This window comes from Gracilinanus agilis, chromosome 6 (assembly GCF_016433145.1).
Source record: "Gracilinanus agilis isolate LMUSP501 chromosome 6, AgileGrace, whole genome shotgun sequence".
NCBI lineage: Eukaryota > Metazoa > Chordata > Mammalia > Didelphimorphia > Didelphidae > Gracilinanus > Gracilinanus agilis.
In genome coordinates this window covers 24,095,761-24,109,456 of record NC_058135.1, presented here as the reverse complement: position 1 = coordinate 24,109,456, position 13,696 = coordinate 24,095,761, and the positions used below count along the sequence as shown (strand labels likewise).

At 36.2% G+C, this 13,696-nt stretch overlaps 1 protein-coding gene across 1 annotated transcript in view; it reads left to right on the top strand.

Moving 5' to 3' along the window:
* The window catches only part of UNC5C (unc-5 netrin receptor C), a 399,382-nt gene that overhangs the window by 275,725 nt on the left and 109,961 nt on the right, over positions 1-13,696 (top strand). Inside the window, exon 4 of the mRNA XM_044680230.1 lies at positions 8,176-8,279. Within this exon, the coding sequence (XP_044536165.1) occupies positions 8,176-8,279 (104 nt within the window). The remainder of the gene's footprint in view (positions 1-8,175; positions 8,280-13,696) is intronic.

Genomic DNA, 13,696 nt, shown 5'->3' with positions numbered 1-13,696 from the left:
TTGAGTCCAAGGCCAGAAAGTCAGAGGACAGGAGGCCCAGAGGGCCCCGGAGGCAAATGAAGCAGAGTCTCTATTGAAAGGAAAGTTCCTTAAGAGAAGTTCAGGAAAATTCAGTCTTTACACTCACCAGTCTCACCAAGGTCTCGGGGTCCCAGCTCCAGAGCTCCTCCAAGTCCACGTCACGAACCAGAAGAGCTCCTTCAGATCCAAGACAGGAACCAGAAGAGCCCAGCTGAACTCACTGAACTCTCTTTTAAAGGGGCTTCTTTTGTGTCAGTTCCTGTGCATTTCTCTTAGTTTACGTGTCTAATCACAACAGATGCTTTTCTTAGGACTACCCAGGGGACAGTTAGTCAATTCTGATTCTTCACCCACTTTTGCACGCATGGGTCACAGATCTCCCCACTTGTGAGTTAAGTGGAGTTGTTTACATTTTTGGTGATTAGATTTGAAAATGAGCAAGGTAGATTTAATCTCATTATCACAGGAATCAGTGGTGTTGGTTGACCAGAAAAGTCACATGATCAAATTTGGGTTTAAGAACATTTCCCGGGGATCAATATGTAAGATGGACTAGAATGGCCAAATCAAAATAATAACTATTTATTAAGTAATTATTATATTTCAAGTACTGTGTCAAGTGCTGGGAATATAAGAATGGGCTACAAAGGAAGATAGTCCCTGCCCTGGAGGAGTCTCTAAAGGGGAAAGATAACACTTAAAAGCCTAACAGGAAGCTGAAAGGAGAAGGAAGGGGAGATTGGAGAAGGATTAAAGTAGAAAGTGTGGAGCCTTGTAGGGAATGTCCTGAGAGAGAGGAGGGATTGCTCTCTGGGGAGGAAGACAGACAAGGCTGGACAGTTTTCTTCAAGTGACAAGTCCAGGAGGAGTCAGCCAGTCCAAGGAAAGGGCCCTAGTATTGAGTAATGAGAAGTTCAAGGCAGTTGGACCAATGAGGAGTTCCTTCAAACATCTAGGCAGATGAAATCCTGAACTGAGGTGATAATGGTCTCACTTGAAAGATAGATACCAATACTAGAGATGTGGTGAAGATAAAAAGATTGTGCAAAGAATTGGATATGTGGGTTCAGGGAAAGTGAAGAGTCCAGCAGAATGGTAAGATTACAAAGTTGAGACACTATAAGGCTGTTGAAGTCTTCAACAGAATTAGGGAAGTTCAGAGAGGGAAGGGTTTAGGTAGAAAAATGTGTTCAGTTTAGATATGTTAAATCTAACATGTGTCTGAGTCAACCAGTTTGAAATGTCCAATAGACAATTGGTGATGTGAGACTAAAGCTCAGAGGAAAGGAGCCTGGGGCTGAATATGAATTTGAAAGTCATCTGCATAACGATGATGATTAAACTGATGGGAGCTGTTGAAGATACAAAGGGAAGAAGAAGAAAATCCAGAGCAGAAGTTCTTTAATACAAACTTCCAATGCTCTTTTTGCTGCTCTTAGTCAAATGAAGAAATGATATAGAATATTTTGTATAAAATATAAAGTATATAAGAGAATTAGAATCCTATACTATTTCCTAAATAGGAATTTTTGTGTGGTAAACTCTATACATAAATAATCAAGTAACAATGATAAAAATGTTAAATGTTCATAATATGTATCTTTATATACATTTTCATACATACACATATTTGTATGACAATGGAGATATACATTCTTTTAAAATATAGACAAATTCTTACATGATAGTCAGCAAATGATGGAAATAATAGCTTTCATAGTATATTATAAAATAGAGTATTTTAAAATTTATGAAGCACTCTATATACATTATTTCATCTAATCTTTACAAGAATCCTGTAAATTAGCCTTTCATTCTATTATTTACCCTTTGTATAATCATGTTTGCAGATCAGGAAATTGAGGTTCAAAGGAGATGAATGACTTCAGTATTGCTCCTGCTACCTATCTAATTGAACCTTTTCTTCTTACCTTTTCCTTCATCTATATTAATATTTTTCTTGCATCCTTTCTCTGCCATCTCCAATACATCTTTCATTCAGCTGTCAAAATCATCTTCTTTCATGGTCCCTGCTTAGGTTTCACCTCTTCTAGGAAAACTCTCCTCCTGCTCTCACCTGGGGAATAAAAAAATCCCTGTATCTCCAAATCTCTCATGCTACTTTACTTGTTTTAAACATTTAATCATATTCTAGCTAAAATCGCAGTTTTTTACATATCTCCTCAAACCCGGAGGCTCACTCCCCAAATAACACTATAATTTAGGTCAAGACAGTGCCATGTTTTAATTTCATTTCATTGAACCGAATTAAGCTTTTTCAAAACTGCCTTCATTTTATGTCTTTAACAAAGTTGGTTTTCATATAGATTAACAGAAACTATGGTTAACTCAAAGATAACTATACTGAAATTTGTCGAGAATAATATTAGCTAATTATGTAAAGATCTCATATGTTTTATTGGCAGAATCTTAAAATTGCTAAGAAAGCAGAAATACATAGTCCATAAGGACCTCAAAGGGTAGGATTTGTTGAGGTTTTTTTCCTCCATTCAAGAAGCATTTATTGTCTGCTATGTGCCATTTTATGTTGTACACTAGCAATATAAAGAAATCTAAAAGTTTCATATGGAACTTAGTTGTAGAAAGCAGAAATATTCCATCATTCTAAAAGATTTATTTTGCTTCTAATTTCTGACTGAAGTAATCCTTCATGTTTAATCATTTTTCACTCTTTTGTTAGCCTAGAAGGAATCTTACCTTTAAAAAAAAGAAGGGAAAAAAACCTTTTTACACCATTGCCCCAATCCCTGCATAAGAAAGGGACCTCATAAAGACTTCCTCTTTATCCATAAGTGTTGCTTTACAATGCTGGCTTCTCAAATTATTGCCCCAGAAGGAGTTTTCTGGAAGAAATTAACAGGGCTTTCAGGGGGTAAAAAAAGTCACCTTATAGGAGGGGTTTTTCCCCCTTTTATCTTTTTTTTAAATGAAATCATTATACATATTCAATAGTGATCCAACAACTAAAACTCAGACATGAAAATCTTACATTATTATCCCTAAAAGTTAGACCTCCAGACATGGGCCTTCTGAGGAATAGTTTCAATTCCAGGTTAAAATCCAAATCCTTTGTGTTTGCTTTTTGATACACTAGGGGTTTGCTTTTTTTTTTTATACTAGTGGGGGAAAACACACATAATGTAATAATCCCTCAGAAGATGGATACACAGTAATTAGAATATTAAGACAATTAGAGAATTAAGAATTTGTGGTCTCCATTCCCCATATTTTTGAACATTCGGATTCATTGAAATTAATACATATTTTTCTCATTTTGAGGGCCTCTAACTCAGTAGTCATAGACACAACATCCTATCTCGACAAGTGGGGAATTCATTATTCTGAAGCATTTATCCTGCTTCTCACATCATTGCTCAACTGAAACTGTTCTCTTCAAAGTCATCAGTGATCTAACTGCCAAATCTGATGGTCTTTTCTCAGTCTTCATCTTTCTTAACCTCACTGTAGTCTCTGACACTCCTGATTACCTTATTCTCCTTGATAGTTTTCTCTCTGCATTTTTCTTTGGATATTTCCCATGCCTGGAATGCTCTCCCTCTTCATCTTTTCCTTCTGGCTTTCTTGGCTTCCTCCAACACAGCTAAAATCTCACCTTCTGCAAGAAAACATTCCCTTTTGATGCTTCTGCTTTCCCATTTACTTCCCATTTACCCTGTATGAATCTTGGCCATATGTACTTGTTTACATCTTGTCCCCCTCATTAGAATAATTATATTCAATAAAAACATTTTTGTTAGTTTATTTTTTCACCTTTCTTCTTATTCTCAGCACTTAGCAAACTGCCTGACCTATAATAGGTAAATCTAAAAATATGTATGTTGACCAACTGTATGTCTATATAATCAAGGGCATTTTTCCCCATCACATAGATATCTTCCCACCTAGCTTTAAGCCTGAGCTAGGTCTCAAGAGAGAAAAAGTAGCTCACATAAACAAAATATGAAGAAATTACTAAGACGACAGTTATGTAGAGAGACCATAGGTCCATAGATTCAGAATTGGTAAAGAACCTTCCAGACCATATTGACCAATCATCTCATTTTATACACAAGGCTTCAGGAAGCTGTGACTTGCCTAGGTTTACAAAGTGAATAAGTGCCAGAAGCAGAATTTGAAGCCTTATTTTCTTGATTCCAAGTCTAGTATATTACTATTCCATACTTCTCTATGTCTGGTGAAAGGTAAAATTGTATACTCATGTGGGTGCTAAACATTAGAATTCTTGTCCTAGTTCTGTCATTAGCTAGAAGTAGAAATGTAGGTGGTTTATTTCAACTCTATATGTCTCAGTTTATTCCTTTGTAAATGAAGAATTAGATTACATTATCTCATAAAGTGCCTTCCAGCTCTGTGAAAAAATAAATTTTGTTCTATGACTTTTTAAAACATTTATTAATATTTATTTTTTAGAAAAGTTAACATGATTACATAATTCATGCTTTTACTTTCCCCATTTGCCCCCCGAGCTCCCCCCACCCATAGGTGATGCATATTTCCACTGCTTTTAACATGTGTCATTGATCAAGACCTATTTCCAAATTGTTGATAGTTGCATTGGTGTGGTAGTTTCGAGTCTACATCCCCAATCATATCCGCCTCAAACCATGTGTTCAAGCAGTTGTTTTTCTTCTGTTTCCACTCCTGTAGTTCTTCCTCTGAATGTGGGTAGCATTCTTTTCCATAAATCCCTCAGAATTCTCCTGGGTCATTGCATTGCTGCTAGTACGGAAGTCCATTACATTCTATTTTACCACAGTGTATCAGTCTCTGTGTATAATGTTCTTCTGGCTCTGCTCCTTTTGCTCTGCATCAATTCCTGGATGTCTTTCCAGTTCACATGGAATTCCTCCAATTTATCATTCCTTTGAGCACAATAATATTCCATCACCAGCATATACCACAATTTATTCAGCCATTCCCCAATTGAAGGACATACCCTAATTTTTCCAGTTTTTTTGCCACCACAAAAAGCACGGCTATAAGTATTTTCATACGTCTGTTTATCTATGATCTCTTTGGCGTAGAAACCCAACAATGGTATGGCTGGATCAAAGGGCAGGCATTCTTTTATAGCCCTTTGAGTATAGTTCCAAATTGCCAGCCAGAATGGTTGGATCAGTTCACAACTCCACCAGCAAAGCATTAATGTCCCAGTTTTGCCACATCCTCTCCAGCATTCATTACTCTCCCCTTCTTTTATTTTAGCCAATCTGCTAGGTGTGAGGTGATACCTCAGAGTTCTTTTGATTTGCATTTCTCTAATTATTAGAGATTTAGAACACTTTCTCATGTGCTTATTGATACTTTTGATTTCTTTATCTGAAAATTGCCTATTCATGTCTCTTGCCCATTTATCAATTGGGGAATGGCTTGATTTTTTATACAATTGGTTTAACTCCTTGTATATTTGAGTAATTAGACCCCTGTCAGAGTTTTTCGTTATAAAGATTTTTTCCCAATTTGTTGTTTCCCTTCTGATTTTGGCTACATTGTTTTTGTTTCTATAAAAGCTTTTTAGTTTGATATAATCAAAATTATTTATTGGAAAAACATTGATTGCTCATGGGTAGGATGAGCTAACATAATAAAAATGACCATTCTACCCAAATTAATTTACCTATTTAGCGCCATACCTATCAAACTACCAAAAAACTTTTTTACTGAATTAGGAAAAACTATAACAAAGTTCATCTGGAATAACAAAAGATCAAGAATATCAAGGGAAATAATGAAAAAATGTGAAGGAAGGGGGACTAGCAGTACCTGATATTAAACTGTACTATAAAGCAACGGTCATCAAAATGGTATGATACTGGCTAAGAGACAGAAGGGAGGATCAGTAGAATAGACTTGGGGTAAAGTGACGTCAGCAAGACAGTGTATGATAAACCCAAGGAGCCCAAATTTTGGGACAAAAATCCACTATTTGACAAAAACTGTTGGGAAATTTGGAAAACAATATGGGAGAGATTAGGTTTAGATCAACATCTCACACCCTACACCAAGATAAATTCAGAATAGGTGAATGACTTGAATATAAAGCGGTAAACTATAAATAAGTTAAGTGAATATAGAATAGTTTACTTGTCAGATCTCTGGGAAAGGAAAGATTTTAAAACCAAGCAAGAGTTAGAGAAAATTACAAATTGTTCTATGACTTTTCATGATTAACTCAGCGATTGCCCATTTCCTATTTTTGCAAACAAAAAGCAATGGATCTTTTGGCTATCCTAGCCCTATTACGATCATATTTCTTCTAAATAGTCATTCACTGAAGACAATTCCTGTAGGATTAACTGTCCCACACAATGAGAGGCTTAGGTACAGATTTCCTCTAGAGAAGCTTTTAAATGAGTCACTAGGAGCTAATCTGAAAGCATTACCATTATACTTAGAACATCACTTGGATTGTGATTCATTGATTTAATAGGCTGAGATGATGTTTTCCATATATTTTATTGAGTTTGAAAAGAAGGGAAATAGAAATTATTGTCAAAATTAATTCCATCTAGTAAAACTCTAATAATTTATTATAATGTGTTAAGCATGTAAAACAATGTCTATGAATAATACCAATAGCCATTTATTGTGGAGAGGTATTATTTGTAGATGACTCTTCTTTCTATAGAAGTTATAGATTTCCATAGCAACCATGAGGAGGAAATAGAAATAATATAATGTAGCCATGATAATAAGATAAGCTTGCTGAGGACAAGAGCTGATTTGATTTTTCTCTTTGTGTCCCTGGAGCCTAGTACAGTGTCTGACACGTCATAGGTACTTACTAAAATGCCTGCTGATTGAATGAATGGTTGGTTGATGGATCTAGCCTCTCATAGTACTTACACGGCTTCCTGGCTCTTCAATGGGTATCTTTTGAAGCTTCGTCAACTTTTTCCAGCCACTAAGATTTATAATTATAAGGAAAAAATAACTTCGTAAAGCCAAAAAATCTGTGTCTGTAGAGAGAGCTTCTCTACCAGGAATTCCCCACACTGATCTAATCACAGGTCCCGACTTCCTTTCTTTTCCACTCACCTTAATCTCCTGCTCTTCTTTCTCCCCATGAAAAAAGCAGAAAGCAGAACTGACAGGATTTTTCTGGATCACTGAGCTCAAGGAGTCCAAGAACACTGAAATCTTTAATAGTTGAAATAAGGAAAGAGGAAGAGTTACATGCAGAAGAAATTTGATAGGGATGAGAAGTGAGCCTACTGTGTCAGGATCAGCTGAGAGGCAATGAGGATGCAGATGATCAGTATCACTGAGTAGATTATGTGACTGCAGACACTAATCTGGAATCACTTTCATACTGGCTACAAATGCTCAAAAGATAAAAATCCTAAGGAATCGAAAGAGAATGATAACATAACAATTTTCCTTGGCAAATACACATAATAGTTTTTATTGCAAAGAAATAGAGAGCTCCCTGGTAAGGAAAGTCCTCCCACCAATGCAAATCAGCTACCATTTGTATCTTAAAGTCTTAAAGGTTTGGGGGGGTGGGGGGTAGTTGGGAAGCACAGATCCTTGAAAAGGCACATAAATAATGTGTGTCAGAGTTGGATTTGAACCCAGCCCTTGGTGACTGAGACTAGCTTTTTATCTAGTAACCAACTCTCTCTCCCAGACTCTCATATATGTAAAATAGTATGCTCTGATTAAAAGACTGAGCAGCAAGGCTCGAATAGGTAAATAACTGTCAGACTTGATGGGAAAAATAGTTTAGACATTTATAGATTCAGAGCCAGAAAAGATCTCAGAGACCATCTAAATTATTGATTCCTATAATTAGTGTTTCTACAGCATTCACCAAGTCAAAATTAAAAATATATATATATATATATCCACATACACACATATATAAAATATGTACGTGTACATACACACACATATATAATCTGTGTTGATGTGTTTGTATTTATATTTATATGCATGTATGTATATGTTCCTAATTCCCAGTATAAATTATGTGAATCTCTGGTCTAACAGTAATAATGATAGTGGTCATAAAAACAGTATTACTAACACCGCAGGTTGCCTCCACACTTTTTAACAGTGAACAGCTGTTAACCTAATTGAAACACACACTGTTCCACCTCTATTTTCCAGATCTTCGGAAGACTTTTGAACAAGAACCTTTAGGAAAGGAAGTGTCCTTGGAACAGGAAGTCCTGCTCCAGTGTCGTCCACCTGAAGGCATCCCCATGGCTGAGGTGAGTGACCAACAATTTTCTGCATTTTGCAACTGGCACTTAGTTACCCTAACTGAGGTCTAATCCATGGCTAATGGCGCAGTGAATTAAGGTATGGCATGATAAATGGGTGATAATGGAGTCCTAACTGCCTGCTGCTGGCAGAATAGATTGATTGGGAACTGATTAATGACTTGGGAGTCAATTAGACTGCCCCACTGGACAAGGCTACAGGCAACTTAAGTTTATTTTTTTCATTCCCTTTCAAGAAAACGGAACATTGCCGTATTTTATCTGGCACCTGGTAAGTAAGCTACCTGGCAAGATATATGAATGTGCCACTGTTTCTTTTTTGTTATCCAAAGAACAGGATCTGCTGGGGAAGCAGCAAGTTTGAAACCATATTCCTTTGAATATTTTCATGGTTTTATCCTGTGCACATCCACATTCACAAAGGGATACTGTCTACATAATAGCAGAAGCTAGTTTGGGGCAAGGAATTAGCCGGTGCATATGCGTGTGGATATGGACTTTTTATTTTTAGACTTAACAATGGGATCAATCCCAAAGTCTACATTTGCCCAATATTTATTGCATATATTTGTTTCTGTTATAATGTAAGAAGAGTTATATACAAAAATCCTCCAAGCACCTGTCAATAAATCATTCCAAGTCAGATCCTTCTCCTAGTGATCTTTAGCAACCAAAATTTCTTTTCCATATGTAGATGTGTTTACACATGCTATTGCTTAGTATCATTCTCTCTTACTCTGTGGAGAAGTTTGATAAATGACTTCCTTAACCTAGAACAGAACAGGGAGTAAAATCCATCTTCTAGCACTTGTTATGCTAATTGGTCATTTAAAATCTTACAACTCATTCCTCTCAGACCACAGAGGAGAGGAAAAAAAAAAAACTACTCTTTATTGAAAGTTTAGTCACTTATCTCAGTTAATGGCCACTACCCTAGGACATTCACTAGGTCAATGGAACAAAAGGTTTTGAATTCATTTGCTGATTGGTAAATGAGCAGTTAACTTGCAAACTGCTAATTATATTGCATTACTTGAAAGTTTATTATTTTCAGTGACTTTTATTTCCTTTCTGCTCTATAAAAGAGATCATTTCTAAGTAGTGATATGTTGAGACTATCTCTGTAGCAGAATGATTTATCAAAACCATTAAGTGTTAGCTCCCTGTTGGACAGGAAGGTAGGGCTTCTGAGAATCATATCAATTTTCAAAGAACCAAGAATTATTCATTAACAAAGCAGTAACTATGGGAGTCCATCTCCTTTCCTGTTTTGGGAGGTAAAAGCAAGAGCTCTCGTTTCTTGCAGATTGAGTTCATTAAAAAAACAAACATCAACAAATTATCTAAGAACCCCTACACCAATCTGAAGCTTTGTTTTGGAGTTGACATTTGCAATTGAACATACCACATGGAAAACATGGCAACGCTCCTACAGGTGTCTTTATCACCTTTTCAAGAAGAGAAATACCTCGAAAGTGACATTGCGAGGTTTTTGTGGTCTTCCTCTCAGATCTAAGTCTTAGTCATAGCTAGGGCTCCTCCATCAGTAAAAAACCTGAGGGAGATCAACAATAAGATTTAGTCTGATTATAGGAAGGCAGTAGTTATTGCTCTCAATATTTCATCTGTGGATATTCTAGTAGATACATCTGTCTCCTTAATTGCATTTTTTAAAGGTCTAATGTAAACCTCTTTCCTTATACTACATTAAAAACCAAAACATGGATCACAAAAGTAGCATGTATATCTATCTAAAGGCATATCTCAATGCATCTCAAAGTGAACTGATCTCAGCAAAAATCTCCAATGAGAAGAGATCCTAATAATTACACATCTTTTTCTAAGCTCCATAACAGAACGGTGTACTTTGTCAAGTAGTAAAGATTCATGACTTCAAGCTAATTGGCTGTGAATTTTATTTGTACCATCACTGAGGAAGAGACCAATTAACACTTGGCAAGCTCAAAAATCATATACCCGTTTGACATTAAAAAGAACTATTCTTAATGTGTTTTTCTTTCTCCTTTTTGAAGTCAGAAAAGAGATCAAGCACACAGACTGGCGAGCAGCCTAAGACAGATTCTGTGTAGACTCTTTTCAACACTATTATAATCAGAAAGACCAGAGGCTAATGAATATCTTAATGTGACACTTTATTACTGCCATTTGCTCAAGAGGGTGAAATAAATTAAAAAAGAAAAAAAGATGAAGGGTAACTTGGTAGGTTGAAGGATTACATGATTACTTTAATTTAGAGATGGATGTATTCTTTGTTTAATACTTCATTTATTTGTTTAAAGAACATTCTTAAAGTACAGAAACATTGTTAAACAGAAATGTAACTCTTGAAAGGATCATGGGCTCATAGATTTACAGCGGAAAAGGACCTTAGTCCAAACCTCTAATTTTCTAGATAAGAAAATAGAGACCCAGTGAGATTGTGGCTTGACCAGTAGAGAAATGATCTGAATCAAGTTTCTCTGAAGACAAAGCTAATAACTTACACAGAGACTTCTAGAAGATTAGCTATTGGGACAAAAGAAGCAAGAAACCGAGCCTCATCTTTTCTTTCTTACTTGCTTGCGTTTTAAATAATATTCCAGAGTAAGCAAATATATCAGGTCAAGTATGAGCATGCCAATAGTATAACATGACCAGGGCCTGTTGCCAGCTTATTATCAGTAACTATGATTTCTTTTGCCAAGTGTATTTTACTATCTTTTTGGAGTCAGAAGACCTTGGGTCTTACCACTGCCTTACTAGCTATGATGATAGCACATGTCACTTAACCTCCCATAGCCTCAATACCTTCAGCTCTAAAATGGTGATAATAGTATTTGTCCTACATTCTTCAGAGTTGTGAGAAACGTGTTTTTGAAACCTTAAACAAATATGTAAATGTTAGCTTTTATTATTACTACATAAATGTGATTCCTTTTTTTTTTTATGAGATAAACACATTTCCAGATATACTTGGAATGATGAACAAGACATTCAGAGAGTAATTCCTATACACTCCTTGACTAACAAATGCTGAACAAAATCAGTCATGCAAAACCTCATTAATGGTAGCTATGCTTCCCAGGGAAGGGTGAGAAATTGGATCAAATATGCAAAAGAATAATGTTGGCTTTTAATATATTTTTATGTCTTCTATAATTATTTAAATTGTTAGGAGTGGTAGCATACACTTGTACTCGCTGTTACTGAGGAAGCTGAGGCTGGTGGATCGCTTAAGTATGATCTAGCGACTCTACTGAATACTTTACCAATATGGTGAGCCCCTGAAAGTGAAGGGAGGTCATCTGCTGTTTAAGGAAGGTAAATTAGCCCAGGTCAGAAACGGAGCAAGTCAAAGTTACTGTGCCAATTGCTTCCTAGCCACCCTAAGTGGCTCCTTTAATTCCAACTTGGGCAAAATATGGAGATCCAGTCTCAAAACAAAACAAAAATAATTAAATAACATTTTCCAAATAAATCTCTATGATCTAGATTCAGATATCCAGATCCTATCCTCCACCCTAGTGATCTAGTTTCTTCAATTTTCAATGATACACTTCCTCAGTTTCTCTAGAAAGTAAAGAAACTGATTTCACTGTAAGACCTTAGTTTAGTTCCAGAACAGCAGAATAGGCTGCTATAAATCTGTTCTGCTCATTTTTGTTCATGCCTTAGATGAAACAAAAATGTTGAGATTGCATAGTGAGCAAGGAGGGAAAAAAAACACTCAATACAGCTTTATCTAATTGTCTCTTTTACAGAGGTCAGAGATCAAAACGTCAGTGCATTTAAGATTAGTTAATATGGCATAAGAAACAAAACTAAATTTTAATCGAAAATGTGTGATTTGTCACACCTTTAACAAGGGGATAATTGCCTCCCTAATTATAATTGAACTGTCTCTCTTAGGAGTTTAATTGGAAGAACAGGGAACAGTGCACAACTTAGTGACCCAGTTGTATTTAGAAGCCTTCATCATATTTATCAACATTTGCATCTTTAATTAGTAAGTGAGAAAAATATGGGTGGAGTGCAAAGGAATAAATTATTTTGCTAATTCAAGGTAAATGTGGAAAAGACTCTTTTCAACTGATCCTTCCAAGGAATATAAAAAGCTGGTAATGGCAACAGGGCACTTCCAAATATTCAGCATCAAGTAGTCACCTCTATCTAATTGATTATTAAATGATTGCTGTTTGCTTTGTTTCATGAAGGTGCTTCATGCTTTGCTGCTATTATATCTTAATTGAAACTCCATGTGCTTGTATTTCCATGGAGGTATATTGCCACCCTGGCAGCATTTTATATTCTCTGCAGGTAAAAGAGGCTTTACAGAGAGAAGTAGAAGAAGTTGGCATGAATACTGATTTTGAGGAAAATATTGCTTTTCATTGCCCTGTGCCCTCAGTTGGAATTTCTTACTAGAATGAGCAATCTTTAATTCTGAGATTTATCAACCCTATCAGGTTAAGTCTTAAGAATTTTCTTCCTCTTTTGTTTTGGACCCATTATTTCAACTGTATCAGGACTTCCAAAGTGGAAACTTTTTCCATCCATGCTGAACAGCAACTTTTCTGTACCATAGTTTTAGACAGTTAACTAATTGCTGAGGGTTACTGAGCCCATGCAAGAGGTTGAACCTTCTAATCTGCCATCAGTGCAAGACTCCTTCCTTCTCTCCTTGCCTATTCCCTATTTGTTAGTTTAGTCCTTTTTAAAATCTTCTCATGCCAGAGATTCTGAATTTAGAACTACAAAGAATATCTCCATTTCCCAATATCTGATACCTATTCTCTCCTTCCCATTAACTTTAATCTTACCCTCACGCATCACACACAATGTCCCACTCTAGAGCTATCTGCCTCTATAATTAACAATCAGAAATCTAACTAGCATTTATAAAGCACCTCCTTAACACATTTCCTTTTGCTGTAAACCTCCTCACCTCTTGCTCTTTCCAACTTCTGGAAATTCACTGACACCTGATTCCCTCTGTATTATATGGCACCCCTGACTTTCCTTTCTGGCATTGTTTGTACCATCTCTTATGCATCCTGACTCACTAGTCCTAAAAGGGGAGAGACAATATTCTGTGTTCTCCACTACTACTGCCAGACTCTTCTGTTATGACTTAGCAACAGTTGCACTTTTGAGATTCACTCTATCTAAATTGATCCCCCTAATTCAAATCTTGGTCACCTATTTACAGATATCCAGGACATCCCCTGCTTCTTTTCAGTAAGTTCACAGACACACACAAGAATGGTCATACCATTCCCTCCTGTATTCAGTAATTATGGAACTTATTTATGTGATCATAATCCATCATTCCATCTCTCTGTGCCTTACTTTTCCAAAAGCTCTTCTTCATCACTATTGTCTCCAGTTCCTCCACCCATCAGAAA